The 23,231-nt window shown below is 39.9% G+C and overlaps 2 protein-coding genes across 2 annotated transcripts in view; one reads left to right on the forward strand and one right to left on the reverse strand.

Moving 5' to 3' along the window:
• Positions 1-123: 123 nt before the first annotated feature.
• METTL5 (methyltransferase 5, N6-adenosine) lies at positions 124-3,124 on the reverse strand (the record flags this gene model as incomplete). Its single annotated transcript, XM_079538764.1, has 6 exons — positions 124-239; positions 855-906; positions 1,200-1,282; positions 1,646-1,827; positions 2,248-2,362; positions 3,016-3,124. The coding sequence occupies 6 exons, from the start codon at positions 3,122-3,124 to the stop codon at positions 124-126; spliced, it is 657 nt and encodes a 218-aa protein (XP_079394890.1).
• Positions 3,125-3,752: 628 nt separating this feature from the next.
• UBR3 (ubiquitin protein ligase E3 component n-recognin 3) overlaps positions 3,753-23,231 on the forward strand; it is a gene marked incomplete at both ends in the record, with an annotated part of 91,150 nt that continues 71,671 nt past the window's right edge. The window contains 6 exons of the mRNA XM_079539337.1: positions 3,753-4,198; positions 16,527-16,666; positions 16,865-17,023; positions 18,680-18,823; positions 19,416-19,465; positions 22,469-22,535. Coding sequence (XP_079395463.1) covers positions 3,753-4,198; positions 16,527-16,666; positions 16,865-17,023; positions 18,680-18,823; positions 19,416-19,465; positions 22,469-22,535 — 1,006 coding nt within the window. The remainder of the gene's footprint in view (positions 4,199-16,526; positions 16,667-16,864; positions 17,024-18,679; positions 18,824-19,415; positions 19,466-22,468; positions 22,536-23,231) is intronic.

Raw genomic sequence — 23,231 nt, forward strand, 5'->3', positions numbered from 1 at the left:
CATTGCTGACCCCTCTGTTCAACCATTAAGTAGTAACCGCAATGGAACTTACTGCTGCCATAAGAAACCTTTCTCAAATTCTATGAATCATCCAGTAGGTATGAGCCTAAAACTTAGGTTCTTTCAGTGGAATTCAGTTGCCCTCATACAAGATGCTTTCTTCTCACTTGTGTTAGGTTTTATACTTACTGATTTCTTCTTATGGAACTTGTATGATGCTGGTAGGTCATATCTAAGTTCTGTGAACAGTATAAAAAATGTTACTCTACAATGATTATTGTAAGTTGTAAGTTTATTAACTTACACCCTACATCTACCTTCTATTGCTTCTCTTGCCCATCTCTGAGCCTTGACTGGATAATAGTTTTGACCTCTATGCTAGATTTCTTCACTAATTAGGACTGAAAATTTAATCCGCCTATATCAGACAAGTGGACAGCTGAGAAGCAAAAATGCATCTTAGGCACTTGTGCAACTCCATGTCTTAAGTTGTATGACTATAAGCCATGTAGCTGATGATACTTAAGGATCAGGAGAATAACTGAACTGCCCAAAATACTTGGTTGACTGCAATGGCAGGATGATTTCTCATGTAAGAACTCAATTTTTTGGTTATGTTATTCCTTCTTAAGCAGGAAGATGGGTAATTTCTGCCTGAAGACAAAAGCTAGTCCAGGAAGAAATAAAATTATGCAAATTTCTTTTTTTTTTTTTTTTTTTTTAATAAAAGCTTAAAAAACACTTGTGTCATTTTTAGTCTTAAATCATACTTAAATTTCCCTCTAGATGTTGTTTCTATTGTCTTACAGCTGTTAGCCCCTAAGAAAATACTTTTAATAAGAAATTAATCTTACCTGCTATGACTTCCATCTTCACTTCCCATTCATCTGCTTTCTTCTGAATATGCTGCAGTGTTAAACAGAGCTGTCTTTAAAGGCTGATTTTTACAGAGTTCTATGAATATCAACACATCCGTATGAATTTAGGAAATCTCCAATGCCTGTTTTTCAACCTAAAACATTTGATGTATTTATGTCCGTGTATGCAAAATCACAGGTAGTCTTTGATATCAGTATTCACTCAAAATGGGCACAAACCATTGAAATGTGAACAAATCAAAGAAACTAAAGACAGTATGACAAATTACAAGCTACTTAATTGTTTGCTTAATGCTCACTCTATTAACAGGAAGGACCTACCTGCCTTGTTGAAGTCTTGTGAAGGGAATAGACAGCTGTTTTTGCCATTTGTAAAGCGGTTTTCAGAAAGATCATATCCATCCCTAGAAGAGTGCTGAAATCAGAATTGCTAAATGCAAGTTTAAGAGAATTTACAGAACTGTTTCATGCTTCAATTTTTCTGAAGCAGTAGCTATTTGAGAAACAGCAGTGAATATGTTATAGAAAGTATTTCTGCAACTTTGCCAACTGTTTTTAATTAAAAAAATAAAGGATATGAAATAGTGGTGTATGTTTGAAACCCAGTGATTTTTAGCTGTAGCACTGGAGTGGTTGACCTCTACTTAAAAAACTGATTTCAGGACAGCGAAACATTGTCCCATATTGCAACAGAGAGATTTCATTAAAAGTATCTCCCCTGATGCTTTGTTCCTAATTGCATCTGACTGACTTTCAGAATTACAAACCTTTATTATGTTTGGTACCAAAAGGAGGATTCATGATAACTGTGTCAAAAGTCTCTGACATGCTGTCTGGTAAAGAGGAGACATCACACTGAACCACATCAACGTTTGTGAGCTCAAAGTCTTCAAGGTTGCTGTTGAATATTTTCAATGCCTCTGCATCTATGTCAAACCCAACACACAATCTATTGTTAAAACAAAACAAAAGCCACACAAAAAACAACCACATTAGTTTGCAAAATAAGAAACTTCCAATTCTGTAGCAAAGTTTTGAAAAGGAGCAGTGTGAGCTTGTTTTAACTCAGAAAAAGGCATGCAATTACAAGTTTAGTGCTTATAGAAATGAAAGTAGCTGTTGCTTTTTCCAAGTATCCTTTTAAGGTTTGTGAAAGAAGTTCCATGTTTTCATTCAGCACTTCAGGAGAAAACAAATGTTATTGTTTCTTTCATGGCAACCGTCCATCTCTTCCACTGTTTGAGAGGTTACTGACCATAGAAACATGTTAAATAGCATGATTTGTTCAGCACTGCTATGTTCTGATTTTATTTTCTCCTATTCTATACTAGAAAAAAAAAAGACCAGAACGTAGTACTGAAATACTCACCCTGCTCCCAACATTGCACTTCCAATGCTGAGCATGCCACAGCCACATCCTAAATCTGCAACTGTTTTGTTTTCAATATCATCAAAAGTATTGTGAATTGTGTACAGCATGCATGCTGAGGGGAGAAAGAAACACCATCAGTAATTCCAAATATACATCCAATTAATCAACAGAAATTACTTTCTTCTGCCTCCAGAAAACTGAACTGAATCTCTCTTATGGAAAATTAACCCCATGTTTTCATTTCACTGCCTGTAATCCTTGTTTTCACTTTTATGTGAAAATACTTTTATTTTTGCAGGTAAGAAAAAAAAAAACAACAGTATTTTTGGTCTGGTGGGTATAATTAATAAAGATTAGAGAACTTTTAAATTTGTGGAAAAGTTTTTGGGGGAGGAAAACCGACAGAAACTTCCAAACTTTTAAAATAGTGGAAAAATTCAGAATTATGGTAGTGGTGAGTGTACTTGCAATACTGGATTGTATGTCACAAAATATGACCATTCCAGCTTCCATTTGCAGGCTAAGATGCTTCTATCACAACATATCTTTTAAACCCACTAACACTAATTTGGGATTGTAAATTATCAGTTTACTTCTAATAAGTTAACGTAATTAAAAATTAACGAATCCATCTTCCTGCTAGATAAAATTTGTCAACTACTTCTGTGGTGAAAGCTGTAAATGAGTACAGTGGGAGATGCAACAAACACTCTTAGGAAGAAGCAGTAAATGGGACGTGTTACGAGAGCCCGGAGTGAACCTTACCTGCGATGTGGGGTCTGGTCGGGTACTGCTCAAGGAGCACTTTTGGACTTCCAAAGGTATCGACCTGCTGCAGGCAGCTTTCCAGTTCTTTGAGCTTTAATTTCTTCATGTTTCCACTGGAACTCGATCCTCACGTATCCCTTCCCACTCTCCTATGATTCTAACTAAGAATAATACAAAGCATCACAATATTGAGCAGTTCTAACCTTAAAGCCCCCCGCAGCAGCTGACAGCTGACAGCCGGCCCCTACGGGCGGACAGCGCGGGGCCGGGCAGCGCCAGGCGCCCCCATTCCTGCCATGTGCCGCCCACCTCAGCGCGGGGCTCCGTTCCCAGCGATGAGCACCCGGCACCGAGCGCTGAGCCCCGGCCTCTCTCCTACCAGTCCGGCCGCCCTCCCGGCTCTCTCTCGCGGCCTACAGGTACAGCCGTAGCTCCACTCCGGCTCTCTCGCGCCCGGGGCCGCCCCGAGGAAGCCCGGACCCCGGCGGGGCGGGACCGCGTCGGGCGGGGAAGGCAGAGGAAGGGGAGGGGCGGGGAGAGGAGAGGCGGCCGGGCGGTATCGCGAGAGGGAGGCGCCGCCAGGAGGGAGGGGAGGAGAGGAAAGGAAAGGAGAGGAGAGGAGAGGAGAGGAGAGGAGAGGAGAGGAGAGGAGAGGAGAGAGGAGAAGAGGGCGACGAGAGGAGCTGTAGAGCCGGGAGCCCGGCGCGGCCGTAACGGCCCCTCGTTTCCGCATCATGGCGGGGACCGGCGCTAGCAGCCGGGATAAGCGAGCGACGGCGACGCGGCTGAAGGTGGCGCTGGGCGGCGAGAACAGCGCGGCGGCGGCCGGCGAGTTGCGGGCGCTGCTGGAGCGGGTGCTGGCCCCGGCGGCGGGCTCGGGCGGCGGCGAGGCGGCGGGCGAGGCGCTGGAGTGGTGCCGCTGCCTGTTGTCGGGCGGGGAGCCCTGGGACGGCTTCGTGCAAGCCGTGCGGGCCTACGACCCGGCCACGCTGTGCGGCCTGGTGTGGACGGCCAACTTCGTGGCCTACCGCTGCCGGACCTGCGGGATCTCGCCCTGCATGAGCCTGTGTGCGGAGTGCTTCCACCAGGGCGAACACGCCGGGCACGACTACAACATGTTCCGGAGCCAGGCGGGGGGCGCCTGCGACTGCGGCGACAGCAACGTCATGCGGGAGGCCGGGTGAGCGGCGGGCAGGCGGGCACCTGCGGGAGCGGCGGGCGGGTGGCCGCCCTCCTGCGGGCCGGGGCGTTGGGCGGGCACCTGCTGCCAACCGTGCGAGCGGCGGCCTTCGCCCGGCCCGGCCCGGCCCTGGGCCTCTCGCTGCTCGGTGGCCTTGCGCTGAGGGCCGGCTCTCAGGGCGCCGCCGGGGCGGGAGTTGCCGCGCCCGGTGTCGGCCTGCTCCGCTGGCCCGGGGTGGGCGCGCAGCGGATGGCGGGTGGATCGGGGTGCGGGAGTCAGTCTCGGTTCTCCCGAGCCACGGGTGGTGTTGCCTCCCGTTGGCTTCTGCTGGCATTAAAGCGGGGTCTCGGAACCGCTTAGGTGGGTGCGGCATGGCAGGGTTCAGGAAAGGGAGGCGTCTGCAGCGCCCCATCGACGTGCAGACCTACTGCGGGCAGGACGGTGCCCGACCTTACGAGCAGACTTCGGTATCTCGTTATATCTGCCTTTGTTCCATTGTACTCAGTAGTAAGAACAGATGGGCCGACTGGCTGTTGTGTTGGGTGGTAGCTGGTTCATACACCTCTGGTCTCACTCCCGGCTGTCTTTCTGGAGCTTGCTGTGCTCCTGTTTGTTACTGGAGGGCAACGGGTTTGCCTGAAGGCAGCTCGGAGTACCTGAACGGGGCTTCTGACTAGCGCTGTGGAGCTGTCTTAGCCTTGCTGGCATGGTGTGCTTCCAGAAGATCCATCTCCTCCCAGTAAGTCCTCCCTTGTGGAGGTGGCAGAGAAAGCTAAGGAAGTGTGGAAATACTAAAATGCTTTCCTTAGTTTCTGTGTTTTTAACGCCTCCTTTTTTTTTTTTTTTTTTTTTAATGTGTGCAGTTCTGCTTAAAGATTACATTTCTGGTTCTGTTTCTCGGTGCCTGTGGTAACGGTTCTCCTGCTCTAGGCCTTGAAGTGCTTTCCTTCTTTGTTTCTTGTCATGTTTTTTTGCCCCCACCTCCCCATTCCTGTTAACTCTCTGCCTTCACCATTTCTTCATCCTTCCTTTCTGGTGGAGCCTCTTCCACTTGAGGACTCCCTCCAATGGAAGAGATTGGTTTTTTGGTTCTTTTGTTTTGATAGGTGTTCATTGGCTTTAAAGGGCCGCTCCTGAAGTGATTGTTTCTCTGTCAGTTTTTGTTCAACTTCTGCTTTTTCTTTTTCCTCAGCATCAGTGAAGTAACAATTCCCCTTGATCTTGAGAAGTCAAAAGTACATGTCACTTCTTCCAGTGTGGGATAGATTGAGGGCTCCTCATAGTGGTAGGATTCTAAAAGAGCATGGATAAATTGAACTACCTCAGATAAACATTAAGATGACTTCTAATATTGCTCTCATCTGAGAGTTTATGGCTTCCATAACTGTCTTTTCCTATTTTAAACAGTTTTTTTTCTTGAAGAGCGCTGATTCAATAAAGAAGTTGATAAATTTGCAGTGTAAACAGATGCCCCTCGGGGCATTTCTCTTATATTTATTCTAGTTATTACTTTTAATAGTAGAATTCAGGAGTAAATTGTCTTTGGCATAAGCTAGATCTCAGAGGTGGATTTAGTCCTTCCTGCTACAGGATTTCACGGTGTTGGTCTAGGAACAACACTCTTGGCTGAGCAGTCTTGTCCAGCCCTGGGCATACAGAGCCAAACCTGCTGCTGTGTGGGAAACCCGCCCATCATGTGGGATAGTTAAATTTAAACCAATGTAAAACCATGAGCAAGTGCAAACATACTTGTGCACATACACACAAACACGCAGCCTTGCCTGTTGACTTGAATAACTTCAATGCAGCATGTTTAGATAAATTGATTGACCTTTGTGTGTACAAATCAGCTGCACAATGGCAAAGGTAATGCTTTACACGTGATTGGGAGGCTTTCGTTGTTGATTCAGGAAATAGGAGTGTGACTAGCCTGGTGTAACCTTGCCCACCCCAACCAGAGCTTCTATTAATAGCAGAGGAATCAAATGTGGAACCTGCTTGCAAACTCAGTAGGCAGATGGTAGATACAATTCTTTGTAGGTACTGTAAATGAGCATGTAGTAGCAGTAGTTTTTTTCTCATGGTTTCTGTTACCTATGAGTTTAATGGTTTGGTTGTTTTCTTGTGTGTGTGTTTTTTTTTTTGTTTTGTTTTGTCATTTGAAAAATAGTTTCAATGGGGTGTTAGCTAACAGAACTGCTGTAAAGGAGAGTTCTTCAGCTCACCATCTGGAGTATGTATTCGTTTTCTCTAGAGGTGGCTTTGTCTGCAACATGAGGATAGATATGTTTGTTAATCTTTTGGCAGTAATCAAAACTGCAATTTTAGAGTTAAAATTTTAAATTAAAAATATTAGTTTTGATTTTTTTGTATCTGATGTCAGGATACACTGTGATAGCTGTCTGCTAATTTGGTTTAGGTATCTTCTGCATTTCTCAGTTATTCTAAAAAAAAAAAGCAGATTGTCATGCTCTTAAGCCTTGTGATTCTCATTCAGGACTCAGTGACTTTGGTGGTTAACTTCAGTTGATCTAATCTACCAGAAGGTAATTTAGACTTTAGAAAATACCTGAGTTTTTAAATTTTAAGGATGTAGCTGCTTGTCCAAGTATGAAAAGCACTGTGACAAAGTTTTCTAGATTTTGAGCACTGGTGATACATCAGTGGATGAAAATAATTTGTAGTCCTCTCCTGTGTGGTTCTGAACCATAGACAGATGAAATTTGCAGCTCTGTCGGAGGTACTTAATGTTTTGGAGACAGTTCTTCAGTTCTAAAGCGTTGATGGTGAACATGCTCACAGTTCAGCAGATGGGCTCATCAGCTGCAGTTCTACAGGAGGAAATTCAGACTGGAATGTTTTTTTGGTTGGTAGATGGTCTTGTGTAAGAATGAAACTTTGTAGTGTATAAAACAAGCTTGAAAGAAACAATATGCCATGTGGTTATAATAAGAGTAAAACTAATCAGTGATGTGTTATTGATGAGTGCTGTCTTGCTTTTGTGGTTATCTTGTTCCGATTCCCCTTCCCGTCTGTAGGCAATAACCTGATATACCAGAGCCTCTACTCTTTGGCTGTTTCATTCCCCCGTGTCCTGTTTCTGAGTGTGCCTTGCTGTGTGTTAGCTTATTTGTTAAATTAATCATGTGGGAAGCAGATGTTTTAGTGCTGCATTATACTACAAAGAGAATATCTCCATCAAAAGTTGCACATCCTGAAAGGCAGAAATCCGGGTTAAGAATTTCATTAAACAGGTATTGATGTTCGCTGTGTATTTGATGGTAGTTATGGCAACCGTGGCTCTGTTGACGTGGAACATTGCCTTCTCTTATGACTTATTAAAAAAAGTCAAAGAAATTATCAATTTCTGCATGCGACAATGGGCCATTTCTTTATTAGTAGGCTTGTGTGAAGTGAAAAAACCAATCTAGTTATAAACAAAGTGACTGGTACAGGTCAGTGTTATATGTTGTGTGTCCAACAGCACCTTCATGTAACTAGCTGTAGGTGTTCTGCAGCCTTGTCTCTCGTTATCCATGTTTGCTTTTTGTTTTAGCTCTGCTGTCTGAGAGGGTACAGCCTTATAGGCTTTGGAGATCCCATCTGATCTGCACACTGGGTCAGGTCCGTCTTGATGTCTGTGGCCATCTATTGGGTCTGCTGTGATCCCGTACAAAAAGAGTGGAGAATTCTCATGCTTCTGAGTATAAGTATACTCGCAGTTTTCAACCTGCTAATTTCTCCTGGTTTAATTTAGTTAGAATTGACTCTGGTTTTTTTTTTTTTTTTTTCAGGACATAAAAATGTTTGCACCAGGAAACACAATAGTTTTAGTAAAGTTTAAATTATCAACAGTAGATGCCTCGTATTGATTACCTTTGCTACTTTGTTCCCACTTTTTTCTTTCCCTCTTCAAAATTCCCTGTTTTATCCATCTTCAGAGACACTGCTGTACAGGATCTCTTTTCAATAGAAATAGCCTTTCCATCTTATGCGGGAGCTATAGCAGAATATTATTTCCATTTGTTTTACCAAGTAAAAAAGTAAGGGATGTTTCTCCTACACTTAAAAACTTTCTAGACAAGCTATTGAAAAAAAACAAGCTTGCTGTTGAGAAAGCTGCTACATCAGTTACTTTGAGATGTGTTCATAGTGCAAGGTATCATCTTTGGTTGTAGCAGCTGTGATCCACTTAAGATCAGAAAAGTCAGTTTAAGACTTGGTTATGAGAAACACAGGCAGTGACTGTGCTACTGGTGATTTGTCAACTGTCTTGCAACAGCAAATAGTATTTAGCACAGGCAAGGTGTTGCTGCTTCAAGGCTGTCCCTTCCAGCATGGCTCTGTCAGTTATGTCCTTGGGTGGGCCAGAAGGTTCCAGTTCTCCAGGACCTGCGGCTTTGTGATGCAGCTTCCAAGAGGGGAGGAGTACTTGTTCGGGCCTTTCTCCCGAACTTTCTTGAAGGCTGGATGCATCAAGAGCAGGCTGAGGCTGTACGTGTAGCCAAGGAGTTTGGACTAAGAGCATTTTGAAACTACCTTGAAAGGTCTTCAGGATTGTTGGACATTCTGCAGGGTTGCTATCAATGCCATTTAGCTTCTTTGTTTTGAAACCTTCTAGGCTACCAAGGACTTTTGGCTGAAGGGACTTAGGAGCTAAGTCTGGGTTGTAGTGCCTGTTACTTGGCATGAGAGTCTCAATAAACTCTGTCCTGTCCTTCTGCTCTGGGTGTGACTCTTCAAAACACAGTTCAGCAGCCTGATCCTCTAGTAACAGGCTGCAGGAATTCATGTTGCACTGTACTGATCACAGCGTTTTGAAGAAACGTTGTTACTGTGCAGGAAATAACTGAATCCCTCTGCCCTCCTCACCTTCCCCATATGTAAAGCTTGGCATTGTGTATTGCTGCTTAGGGTTCCACAGTAATATTCAGGAGTTTTTGTAGGGCTTTAAGTTTGGTCTTATCCTTGGAAAGCAAGAGATCTTGGATCACTAGTAATTAAGTCCGTTGTGACTTACAGCCAACTCACAAATCTGTCTGTCTTGATTTCTTATAAGAATGTATCCAGTGAGAGCTGCATCAGTCTCTGAAGTAGAAGCTGCAGTGTTTTCCAAATGGTTGGCAGCCAAGTGATAATTTTGGATTATTGCTTTCAGAGCTGTGGCCTGACTAGACACCATGTGCTTTAAACATGCCTCAGGAAAACTCAGTTGTTTCACAGGCGTTGGTAAGAGCATGAGGTGACTGTCCCCGGCTTGGATTCAAATGCATCAACGTACACAACCTCAGTTCTTGCTGTGTTTACCCCCTGTGTAAAAAGATAAGTGATAGTCCTACCCCTCTAGTTCTTGTTGGTAAGGTCAGCCTGGCTTGAGGAACAGACCAGTGCTGTTGTATACCATGCCTTGTCTGAAATTTGATTTATTTATTGTGTGACTTAGCTATTGTGTTGTAATATACTTTGACAGTTCTCAATTTAAGAAGAGCTGGTGTTTTAGAAGTCTGTGTGGACTTGTTTGGATTTGGGCTAATAAACGTTGACTTTCAGTTCCTTTGCTTTGATCTTCTCAAGTTCCCTTTATCCCTTTTTTGAAACTCTCAGCTCTCCGGGATTGTAAAGTTGTCAGGGTGGAGCATCACATGTCTGGTCATATCTGATCTACACAGAACTGTAATGGATCCGTTGGCAGCCGGGTAGCCAGGATTTGGGATGCATGTTTGGCAAACACTTTTGTAAGGTACTTCTTTTACATTTTCTTAATGGCAATCAATGTAAGTTCTTTCAGGTGTCTGGTCATTCTTTATTAGAACTTGCAGAATGTCAGGAATTCTGTATTTAAAAAGTCTGCAGTGGTATTGGACAACTGCAAGTGATTTAAGTAACAGTGTCCTAGATGCCCTCCTTTATAGAGGATTTTTGAGAGCAAACTTTGAAAATAATGTTCTTTGAGTGGCAGGGCAGCCATTTGAATCCTGCGATAACAAGGACTGTGTAATTAACTGTTACCTTTGTCAGGACCCATCTCTGCTTTTTGCATGCTGCCTGCAGCAATAATAGCTTTGGCATAGAACTCACAGGCACTTACCTTTCCGAGAAAGCTGTAAACTACATATATTGCCCTTTGTTGGAGCTTAAAATAGTATCTTCAACTTAAGTAGACAACTTTTAATAAAAATCCATGCATCTGACTCAATCTGGAATAAATGAAAGTTGTTTTTACGTGTGATACTATGTAGTTACTTAGAACTTTGTCAGACTAAATTTTTGGGACAAAGTGCTACTGGCTGGGTGTTCATAGGAAAATGTAGTTGTTTCCTTAGTAGGAGAAGTATTTTGTTAACTCTGATTTGAAACTTTTGCTTTTTGTTATTTATTTTTAGCTCTGTATATGGAAAAAATATATAATAAATAAATTATACCTTTAATATATATAAATATATCTTTAGCCTCCAAAATACTGTGAATATTGTGAAATACTTTTGGACACAATTACCTCATGGTCTTTCTTTAAAGTTAATTTTCAAGAAATTTGCCTTTTAGAGTTGAGTCTGAAGAGTGTTCTCTTTGCTACCTTCTTCAATCCAATGAAATGCTAAATGAACTGCTTGTTCAGGTAGTGCCATACCTATCCTCAACTGGAAGAGCTGTTTTTCCTGTTGGAAGATGTGATTAGAGACTATATGCGTGCATGCAAATGGCTGAATTAAGGTGATGCTAATGATCTTCATGCTGCCTTAAACAGAGTAACTGATGCTCTTTCAACATGCAATAGCTATGCTTTGCAGTCACCGTGTTCTTCTCTTTGCTGTAGCTTTTTCAGAGGGGTATCACGTTTGTAAGTCATCTAGCAGTGTGGCTGTTATTGTATAAATAGACTTAAAATAGTGTGAGTTGAGGCTTTTCAGTCAAAAGAAGTAAATGTAACCTGTATTTATGTGTAATTATGGTGATGTAATTATATCCCAAAGCAGTCACCCTTTTCAGATAGACAGTATTTCTTGTGTCAGAAGATGAGTTGCTCTTCTGAATTACTCATTTTTCTCTCAAAACGCTCAGATTTAACAACTTTGTGTATCCATTCGAACATAAGCTCAGTTCCAGCTCTCTTCAGAAATCCATTTCTCCGCATTCTTGCTGTATTTCTAAGGTTCTGCAATAAAAACTGCCATACCTACTGTCTGGTTGATGGTGGGTACTTGTGCATTAATGAAACTCATAGCAGTTCTATCTACTGTGTGAGATGTTTGTGTCTGAGAACTAAGTGGGAATAATGGAAGCTCTTCTGCAGAGCTTCTTTATTTGCTGTGTGTCCTCACTGGGGAGCTGAAGCACTCAGCACTGTGGATCTGCTGGGGGCTCCTGCCTGTCCTGCAGGGGTCAGGATATCTCCCAAATACCTAATCCAGGATTTCTAGCCTCCTGGAATGGCTGAACAGCTTTGTTGCAAGCGCTTATATTCTGGAAGGATGTCCTTTAAGTATGTTTGTGGGCCTCCTTGCACATTTCACAGATCCTCTCTTGATTCCGGAGTCTCTACTTTGAAGCCTTCCTGGTTAGGAGAGTTACACACATCCTTGTGGTTGAGTTTGCTCCTTGCCAGCACATCCCTAGTGGTATAAATGCAAATGCTGAGTTCTGTCATAGCTCATCTGTTGGTTGTAGGTAGCTTCCTTACAGAGTAGAAGCTGTCACCGCTCAGGCCTTGAAGTCAGCACCACACTGGTTCATTTTTGGAAGCCTGTTTTGCAGGTGAAAGGAATGAATTTAGCTATTGAAATATTGAATTCAATTACTGAATTAATGTAGGGAGCAAAGAAACCCGAACCTAAATTAACAAGTGGGATAGTCGGCTTATTTTTCAATTAACGTCATGTTTGATGTTGGCTAGGAAAAGTGGATTTCCATAAAGCAAGGCTGCAATATATCAAAGGCTTTTTTCATTAAGATAAATTTCTAATTCTGTTTATAGAAGTTATATTTTGTTCTGAATTAATATTTGCTTTTGTATGTGTATAGTAAAGGAAGGGAAAATTTGTGGAAACTCATTACCAGTATGTGAAGAATGAAAAATCAGTTTGTAAGATCTCTAGGAGACAATTGTAGCCCTAAAAATATCTTGCATCTTGCATCTATTTTGTAGAAACAATGTAGTATTTGCTTGCTGGTTTTAGTTGGGACAAAATGCATATTCTTCTTGAAGTGTTTGTTGGGTTCTTATGTTCAAAATCTGTTCATTTTATTTGAATACTTTATGAGATGCTATATAACATTTTGTCTTGCAATATACGATATTAAATTTGTGCCTGTTGTCCTAAAAAACTTCAGTTTAAATGTGATTTATGTGGCTATTGAATAGATGAATTAGGTACAGATTTATTTTTGTTGCTTTGGAATTGAGTTGTTTAGGAGTTGAGATCCACGGAGTTTTCCTGGAGCCCTTTTGTTGAGTAGAGTAATCGTTATACAGATGAGGATTCCTGAAAGCTTCTATGGGAATTAGGTGCTCGTTCTGAGAATGGGATGCCTTCATTAGGCAACTTTATCATTCAACTTAAAACAAATGACTTCTAAACATGGGGAAACAGGGAACAAAAAAGCGAGGAAAGGTGAGGGTAAAAATAGTCCCTGTGTATGCCTGAACTTATGTCTAGTTTCTGGAATGTGACTGAAACTTGAGATGCAGGGGGATGCAACATAAGGCTGTGCAAATGTTCAAAAGCTGTAAGGGTGTGGTCTGGCTGGTGCCAAAGGCGCTCGTCGGCTGCTGTAATAACTGGGGGAGCTTAAAAACCTTCCTTTGAAGTGAAGGAGTTGGTCTCATAGTGAGCCTTGTCTGCCTGATCTGCCAGTTGTGAGACATTATGCACATTGAAATTTCAGCTGCCCTTCTGCATTCTTGGAGGAATTATTTCTTTGTTCTGTGTGATTTATACATTTTATATATTTGTGTATGGATCTGTTTTTGAGGAGTAGGTAATTTTCTGATCGCTTGGTTCCCTGACCTTGTGCTGTAGCACAGGATCAATCGAGTGGCAGTGCTGAAAGAAGTAAGGGCAGAAGACAACTGGGGGGCTGACCTAGTTCAACCAAAGCCTTTGTGAAACTGTAGCCTAAAGGAAAGCAGTTATTTTACCTTTAATATACATTTTAGAAATTCCAGGGGTAACCACTAAAGGCTTAAACAGGAGGAAGACTGAATCTATCAAGTCTAAAGTGAAGGTTGCCCAGAAGATGTTAATGCTGCTTACATCAAAATAGCCAGCATTCCTTACTCTTACTCTTACATAAATGATAACACTTCAGTGCAGTATAAGAAATTTCAATAAGTGTATTTGAAGTCGTGTGGATAAGATTGCTTGATAAGCCTCTATTTAACTGCCAGTTACTCTGCTATTCCCTCCTTTTGCTGAAATTAGCAGTGCTTTTTTGTGGGGGAAAAAAAAAAAAAAAAAAAAAAAAAAAACAATTTCAAAGGTAGGAAACTGTAGAAGAACAGAATTGTACACAATTGTAGAACAATTATTTAACTGATGCTATGATTAAGAAGCCCTTTCAGAAGTATAGGGGACTGATTAAGGAATAGGCTTGTTTGCTGTTTGTCTAGTGACTGGATAATCTGTTGGTGAAGGTTATCACAAGTGTCCCTTTCTGTCTACATAAGAAGCTTCAGTTTGTTTCTTCCTTGTCACAGCTTGAGATTCTGTCTGTTTAGTTAAAACGGCTGTTGTTTTTAAACTGAGGATTTTGGAAGCCTTTGACTGGTATTTTGGTGAATATTTGTGGAAATGTGTAGGCAACAGACCTTTGAGTAGAAGAGAGGATAAGTATTTCCATTGTATGCTTTTTGAAGCTTTGGATAAAGCAGAGTCTCATAAGCAGTTATTACAAACCTGGGCTCAGTGAGATTTCTACACTCTTGTTTTTAAATTGTAAAACCTAAGCATTGGCTTTCTGGGTCATTGTGGCCTAAGGTTAATTCTTGCCCTTGAAATTCAGTATGGCCAATAGGTTATCCAGCAGCAGATGGTCTCAGTAAGGATGTGTAAAGATCCTAGAACTATGTATACTTTTCTAGCTGCTAGTTTGAATCTTATATTGATTTCTAAAAGCATGCAGACTTTGAATGATAGATGTAAGAATGAGTTGTCTTATAAAATGACTTGAACATTCCTTCAGGGTTTAGGATCTGGTATCTAGCAATTGTTATCTATTTGGAACTGGTGTAAACTGTGTGTATGACAGTGACAGGACAGCGTATTTCCTTACAGTGACTTATAACTTGGTTTCCTCTGTGATTTTTCCAGAAAATCTGTAAAAAAAAAAAAAATAAAAAAAAATAAAAAAAAAATCTATATCTATCTATATATCTTTAAAGCCTTTTTGCGAATCTGAAGAGAAGACGTGATTCTCATCATTCAGCTACAGGATAGCGGCAATAGATTAGCAGACCCATGGGCTGATTCACAAGCACTTTGCTGGTGTAGGATTCCTGGAGAGCAGAGCTTTTTATGTCCTGTGGAAGGGAGCCCTGTATGTAGTAGAAGCTGAGATTCAAAACTGCTTTGCACTTGAGTTAATAATCTTGCTTTTGTTACCATGACTGCCTTAGCTTGTGATGAGAACCCACTAAAACATATCTTTTGGCTGAATACAAAATATGTGGAGAAGACCAGTAGAAGACTTACAAATGCATTGCATGCTGTTTTTTTTTTTTTTCCTAGTGTGTCTTTAAGTCTTTTTATTGTTTTTCTTTTAATTCCTTCTTGTAAGGCTATTGGTGAAAGTGAAACCAAATAGCTTTAAGACTGTCCTGTACTGCAGCACCAAGGTGCCAGACTTGTGATTTAGGGCCGTTCAGATTTCTGTGTGTGGTGAGTCAAATGTGGATCACAGAAGTGAAAGTGAATGGCTTTTCATGACTTTGTGAGTGTTCATTTTTGTGAATGACCAAAATGAAAATCTTCCTTTTGTGCAAACTGACTATGGAAGTTATCAGTTATCACTGAGCTCTTTCTCTTGGGCACCCTTTTTTCCCAGGTATGGTTAGACTGTATTTATGAACTGCACATTGTCTGACTAATGCTGTCTCTGCTTTCTTAATAAATAAGTGTAATCTGGAATGTGTAACAGCAAAGGAGAAGCTCTTAGTTTTTGGTGTTGTGAAGATGCACTTGAGTAAAAATAGTCTGGAGAAGATACTGTCATAATCACTAGACCTGTATCTGCTTTGGAGTTTTTTTTGGTCCCAAATCCTTTTTCTTTTATTTCCTTTCCCTACTGAAGGTGGTACTGGAATAGTCAGAGTACCAGGCTTCTTCTGAAAGATATAGCGTAGCAAATGTAGTGAAGGTGTAGATAAATTTGGAACATAGTTTTCATATTCAGACAGAACTCTGTATGTCATTGATACTGAATTGTTTTCTGAATCTTCATGTTGAAAAATTACCTGTAAGCTGTAGCAAATCTTTCTAGTCAAATATACTCTTTCATGCTGTTTTTTGTTTTGTTTTGTTTTTTTTTTAATTTAGACTTCCTTATTCTTTCTTAGCTACTTCTTTGGCATGGATAAATAACTGATGTTGGTAAATGCCCTTTCTAAAAATAGATTGGGAGCAGGAAAGTGGCTCTTCAGTCAGATGTAGGTTGAGTCAGTGGGAAATCATTCTGTCTGCTTTAATGGGGTTTGGCTCAACCTCATGTCTTTGTGTATTAGTTAAGCCTCTGTTACCACCATACAGGAATTCTTCAGTGAAGAAATGCTTTCTCATTTTTTTAAGTGAAGCAATTAGCATAGTTTTCATAGAGTTTTCTATCATCCTTTGGAAAGTAAATGTTAGTTGCTATATTGAAGTACTAATCCTGCAAGCTTGTTTACTTGTGGGAATTTTAAGTGTCTTTTGATTTGAATTATATTATCCTGTGAATGAGAGCTGAAGCATCAGGTCAGTCTCTTACTGTTTCAGGAAAGGAGGGAAACCCAGTGTTAATTGGATGCTTTCAATTAGATCGCTTAGAAAGTAGGAGGTATGTCTAGATAGAAAAAAATGCTTTGTTATTTTAACTGTTAAATGCAAGATGTCTGTACATGCAAGGGATGAAACCAGGTTGTCACATGTATGAACTTTGGAGGGGAAATAAAATGGACAACTTTATAACTCCTTGGATTTAGAAACAAGATGGACTTAAAGGTGGAATTTCAGAATACAGTTTCCATGCTGTCTGCAAGTATATGCTGTCTTAACAAGCGGAAAAATAGTAGTGTTTTCTTAGTGTATGTTAAATCTGCTCAATTATGCTTAGCTAATGTTTTTCTTGTCTGCTGTAGGTTTTGTAAAAGACACCGGATTAAGTCAAATTCAAATGTTCCATGTGTTCCAAAAGACTTGTTGATGATGTCAGAATTGGTTCTTCCACAGTTTATCTTTAGTCTCATTCAGCACTTACGAGAGGGATATAACGAGCCAGGTATGTTTTAAATTTACACACATCTAGCATGTCGTACTATTGATCCTGAAGTCAGAATCAATTTAAAACATGTGCCTGTGAATTTTTGAGCATTATATGTTAGTTCATTTTATAGTAGTCATAACTGTTCTGCACTGCGTAGGTCTTGGACAGTTTACATTATGATTATACCAAAAGTTCTTGTTATGTGCCTTTCAGCTCTTGATCTGCCATCAGAGAAAGACCTTCATAAAATCCTCCAGGTTTTGGAGCCTCACGTTTCCTTTCTAGAAGACTTGACCAAAATGGGAGGAGCAATGCGATCAGTTCTTACCCAGGTTTTGACTAGCCAACAGTTCTATAAAGATCTCAGCTCTGGTATGTTTGTGTTATTTCTAGTATTCATATGTTCAAATTTTGAAGACCTTAGGTGTCGTCTTAAATTTTATCGCTTCATTTTCTGCGAGTTTCTAATCTAACTTCTCAAAACCCAAAGAAATGTGTGTTCTTGAGAATATTGTTATTGTTGTTAGAAGGGGGGTTGGCAGAAGACCTATAGATCACACATCTTTTGTCTTCCATGTCCCAGATAACTGTATGAAGATGCATCATTTCAAGAGTTTTGTAAGAAATCCATTCTCTTAAAAGAGAAGTGAATGTGGCAGATTGCAACTGCCAAGTAAGATGCATTGCACTTACTGGAACGCGTTCAGTGTACTTCAGGAGAATGTCTATTCTTGTAGATGCTACTGGAGGAGACCTTTGAAAAGCAAAAGGTCATTATATGTACTGCAGTTCTGTGGAAAGTTTTTTCTTTTTCTTAAAAGCAAATAATCCTGTCCACACAATTATTTGTTTCAAGTTGCAAGGAATCTGAATGCGTTTTAAATCATTCTTGGCATTCTCTTCGTTCCCCAATCCTAAGCTCCATATTGTCATTTTGTGATTAGAAGGTATCATTTTTGAGTCCTTTCCATATTTCCTTTGCATAGGTAGGGAACAAATGGTAATCATTGTAGCTATGTTGCCCTAATTGGCTTGGGCAGTAGTTAGCTGAAGAACAGATAATCCTCATATATTTGAAAGGACTTGTAAAATGGAGAATAGGTGTCTGAAGTGGATTTCAGTTTCTTTCTGGGTAGGGAAAGCAAAGAAGAGGATAGCAGAACAAAACCTGCACTTCTGACTTTGAATGTGAAAGCTGCATAGCTAATATGTTGCTGTCATGTTTAAGGAAAGGAAAACCTGAAGAACATCTAGTACATTTTGTTCCTCTAATGTTTCTTTTCCGTTTAAAATTCATTTCATAGAGTCATAGAGTTGTGTGAATTGGAATGGAACCTTAAAGGTCATCTAGTCCAGCTCCCCTGTAACAAGCAGGGACGCCTACAGCTAGATCAGGTTGCTCAGGGCCCCATCCAGCCTGACCTTGAATGCCTCCAAGGATGGGGCTTCCACCACCTCTGTGGGTAACCTATTCTAGTACCTCACTACACTTTTTCAAAGAACTTATTTATGTCCAGTCTAAATCTCCTGTCTTCTAGTTTGAAACCATTACCCCTTGTCTTACCATGCAGACTCTGCTGAAGAGTCAGTTTTCTTTTTTCTTTACACCCCTTGGTGTCAATTTTATGTCCAAAGCATGCACTGTGACTTGTCTTCATTAGGCTGAAGTGATAATAGTGATAATATCCTTTGAAGCAGTTTTTGTTAATTGCAGCTACAGTCCTAGAACTTTGGAAGAGAAATTCCAAATATTACAAGTTATGTGTGGAGTGTTACCATTATGTCACTATCTTCCCTTCTCTGGAAACTGTAGATCTATTTAACACCAAGTTAGAGGATGAAAAAATTGAGAAGGTCTCTGGTCTCTTAGGTTTCAGTTCATTATGTGAAAAACTTGTTAGCTTCTACTTATCAAAATTGTACACCTTTTTAAAATGTGGACACTTTTAGATGCTTGTACAGAATATTACAGCAACAGCTACCTGGTTCATATATGTTCTGCAATGCTGTTTTTCATGCGTATTCAAGGTGTTGGAGAGAATGCATGTGCGAAGAAAAGTCATGAAAAGTACCTCATTGCTTTGAAAGGCTCAGGACTGGCATTTCCTGAGGATAAACTTGCATGTGGCATGGAGGAACAAGGAGCTGGTACTAGCACACTAGCCATTCAAGGTTTGTGCAGAAATAAATTAAGAGATAACACATCTCTTTATTGATGTTTATTTTAAAAGTTACATTTTTAAAGGCAAACCTCAGTAAATCTTAATGAAACCTGTTATTTAGTGCAGCACCAAGTTGCAGCACCAAGTTGCAGGACTTGATTCTGTCAATAATGTTGAGCTTGTTCTCTTTTTGCTCCTAACATACTAAGCGTCATTTTCCTGCCATAGAATTAGTGGAATTTGTGTAGGCAAGATGAAGTTGAATTTGGTGGAATTTTGTCATTGCAACTAGGTTAACTCACCTGCTCACAGCACTTCAGTAAGAATGTTGTTGATCAGTAAGGACTGTTGTAGATTTTTGCAATTTCTGAAAGAGCTTGTCTCTGTTTAGTACAGTACATTGGAATTGTGCAATGTTTTTGGAAATCCATAATTTTGTATTTTGAGTATTGCTTGGAAATCTTCTCAGTAGAGCCCTTGCATTCTTTTTAGAAAGTTAATGTAGTTTTTTTTTTTTTTTGTACTAGTTCATTAAATATCATAAAATATTCTTCCAGTATAAGACCTATGAAAGAAATCTCTGATTTTTCTTATTTCAAAAGGTTTGGCAGGTGCTACGGCAACATCAGGACAAGGGGATTCTTCAGATGAGGTAAGACTGATTTTAAAGGCTTTAATGAGCTGCAACAGTATTAAATGGAGAGATTGCATCCAAATCCTGCAGACATTTACTCATCTACCACATTTATTTTCTCACATCTTATGCCCTCAATTTACTAAGGGCCTTTTGGAAAAATTCTTATTTCTTCTTACATCGTTTCAGTTCAATTTATGTAAGTAACGCAGAAGAAACCATGTGCGTAGTTCAAAAGTTCAAGTAATTTGGGCTTGAATAAAGCAAACTTAAATCACACGATGTTCAGAATGGCACTAGCAGCTTTGAGCACCTGAGAATCTGGCTGGACTGGTGATAGTGGCAGTGAGAATTTCTCTGAACGTAAATTCCCATGAGTAGTCTTGACCTTATTTACCAAACAAGTTGAGGAGGAGTAAAAAGGAGGGAATCTCTTCCCTCTTAATGAGGAAAGTTGAGTTACTTTTTCAATTTATTCTTTTTATTTTCTCCTTATTATTTAAGACCAATTATCAACCAGTGAGTCTTAGTAGCAATTCAAATTGAATCTTAGACATATGGTAGGGCTAGCATAACTAACTTTAAATTATGTGAAATAGAATTTAAAACTCCTATGAGAAATTATATGTGAACAAGTATTGAAGTAAAAACAATGTCTGCGTATGTTTAAAGCAGTTGTATGATAAACTTGCCTCTGTCACAAGCACAACAGCATCTCGTATGCTTTCAGCAGCTCTATTTATAATCTGGCATTTTCAGAATATTGTAGTTTTTTCACCATCACTTAACAAAAAAAAAATAATCTGCAAATGACTGCTAACAGCCTGGCAATGGGAAAGGCAGTGCACGTTAATGGTAATAAGCTCAGATAGTACTTTCAGTTAAATTTAAAATGGCTCAGTATGCTTCGAAGTGTTTTACCTCTGCCAGAACAGGGGAGTAAACTAAACTTGTAGAAGTCTGAAGAGAGATCAGATGTCAGTGGCACTTCTGTTGGGAAAGATGTCCAAGATGAAGGTAGAGACAAGTGTATATTGGGGGAAATTTTTTTTTATTGGGGTAAATTTCAAGGTGAAAGTATTTTTATAAGTAAGGAAGGAGATACAGTAATTGTACTGTAGCTTGTGAATTAGAGATGTCTCTTATCTGGAAAGGTTTTTCTTTCTGATCTCCAGGGTATAAATATATACAGCCATTTATTGTATGTAGGTATTTTATTACATTACTGCAGATGTATCTTGAATTGTAAATTGCATAACATTTATTATTTGAATTTAGGATAGAAGTGGGACACCTTAGGTGCATAGTTAAATATTCTGTTATGTAAAGCAAATCTGCGTTTCTGCTGTTATTTGGGTGTATTTAGAGTATTATCAAGTGGGTAAAACCAAGATGTTTTACATGGGTTTTCTTGCGTGCTTATTCTTTATCCCTTGGCCTGGGAGATGCAGTGTGACCTAGCATTCACTGTCTCAAGGCTGTTAAAATTCCTGATATTGACATTAAGATTTAATACTTACTTTCTGTACCATCTGATTTTATTAAAGGGGGAGGGGGGAGCAACAAAAAAATCCCACAAAGTATTTCTCATTGAGTTGCTGTTAATTTCATTTTCTTGACAGTGAAATGACTGTACAGTTGCAGTGAAGACTGTTTAACTTTTTCTCATATTTCACAATGGGAAATTCCAGAGCAATAGTATTGAAGTTCTAAATCCAACACTTTAATTAAAATTTGCATGCCCAAGTACATGATTTTCTGACAACTCTTAACAACTCTCTGACTTCACTGAGGCTGCTGATGAGATTGTCAGACTTGAAACTATCACCTTTCTAGCAATAGGAGCTCAGAATCCTTGTCTTTAGGACAGGAGACTTAAATTGCAGACTCTTCCAGTTCAAAGTAATTTCTTATCAAGTCCGATTTTTGATTTGGAGACTTTAGTCTCTGTGGGGTAAGCGTTGTGATCAGAGACAGCATGCTGAGAGCTGACTGGCTCCTGAGTGCAGAAGTGATGTGTTTATGAACTCCTAGGTCTCTTGTGGTCTGTAATTGCATGTCCATCCTTAAAAGTTGGCTGCAGGAAACGATGAGAAAAAACTCAGCCTTCTCATCAACATGATAATTTTGGTCAGTACTTATATCTAGAATATGAACTATCTTTCTCCCCACGGAAGAACAGTTATCAATTCAGTTCTCTGTTCTCTCTCTTGAAGTTTGGAACTGAAGCAGGGCACTTGTGTAATGAAGAATAATATTGTTCATGTATTTGCATTATACGTATTGATTATATGTCATGCAGTAGATATTTGCATTTGTTATCTCTCATTTTATTAGCACCTGCAGGAATTATTCTTTAGTGTTTCATTAGGACTACCATTAGTAGAAAAGATACACTTAGCATTTAATATCATCCTGTAATGTCACATTATTTTCTGATACCTGGTGTTAGATTTTGTGAAGTGGTGGTGAGGTTTTTAACTTGCATTGTGTTTTGGAACCTTTGCTCCTTCATCTACAGAGTACATTGAGAGCTTCAGATGGCAAGTGCCTGCATGAAGGTTTTCTTTGATTCAGTAGGGAATAGGCAATTTGAATTTGCCTCTTGGAGATGTCAAAAAGACTTTATTCTTGAATCAAAACCTTCTGTTGATTAGAAAATGACCAGCTGGTTGTGCCACCAACTTTATAGTGCTAAACATTTTTGTAGTGATCATTTTCAGAAATCAAAGCCGCTTACTGACAAAATTAATTAAATAGATGCTGTTGTCTGAACTTGCCGATGATAAGATCGCCTGGGGGGGGAAGGGGGAAGTGGTTTTTAAAAAATTGTGTTATTCCCAAAGCGGTATTGCACTGACTTTGTTTCCTGTAAGCAGCAAAACTTTTGTGATAAGAGTGTATTCAGGACATTTCTGATTTAACTTGATAGTTGAACCTGAATTTTGAGTGCATGCAGACTCTTGGCAATAACGCTGTAAATATGCAATTGTAACTTTTTAAACTCTTTCCCTATCCAAGGAGGACCAGGATGGTAGCCAAGGTGTGGGCAAGCGCAAGAGGGTGAAACTAAGCAGCAGCACCAAAGGTATTTATGTAAAAAGTTCTGATCTCAGTGTGTTGTATCTGCTTTTAGTCTATCTTAAAAAATAAATAAATATCTAGGGATACTATCATTCATTTCCCTTCCCAAGCACTGTGGTGCTGCATGTGGCAGGTATTAAACATGATAAAGTCCGAAAAGAATAATAACAAGATAGTACTAATTGGCAGTTTTGATTTCTCCTGGGAGTGAACGCAACTTTCTGGAAATTTGACCAAAAAACATTTTGTCACCTTCATGTCATTAGATGACCCCTAACAATTTTATTTTCACACTGTGGCTGACAAGATTGCAGCACATTTTGGCAAACAGGTTTTTGATGTGTTGGCAACTTTTTTTCATTGTGCCACTACACAATGTGATTGTGTTCTCAGTCAGGCAGGAATGGTTCTCTCTGGTTCTAGTTGGTCTTTCTGTAATATTCTTCTGGTAATGCTTGAGGAAAGATATGTGGCTGAAGTCTCCTTTGTTACCACTTTATTTCCCTAGAGTGAAATTAATCCTGTGTGCAGTTTCTAGCCTGAGATGAGTACCTCTCATCAGTGTGAGTTTTAATTCAAGAATGAATAAGCTGGAGATAAGGTAATCCTATCCCCTGCTTTTTCTGAGGTTTTTGTGTTTAAAATATGTTTTAAAACTTCTTTCATGGGAGTATGAGGAGTCTGGTATGGGAAGCAGAAA

The sequence above is a fragment of the Tetrao urogallus genome (assembly GCF_951394365.1).
Source record: "Tetrao urogallus genome assembly, chromosome: 8".
Classification (NCBI taxonomy): domain Eukaryota; kingdom Metazoa; phylum Chordata; class Aves; order Galliformes; family Phasianidae; genus Tetrao; species Tetrao urogallus.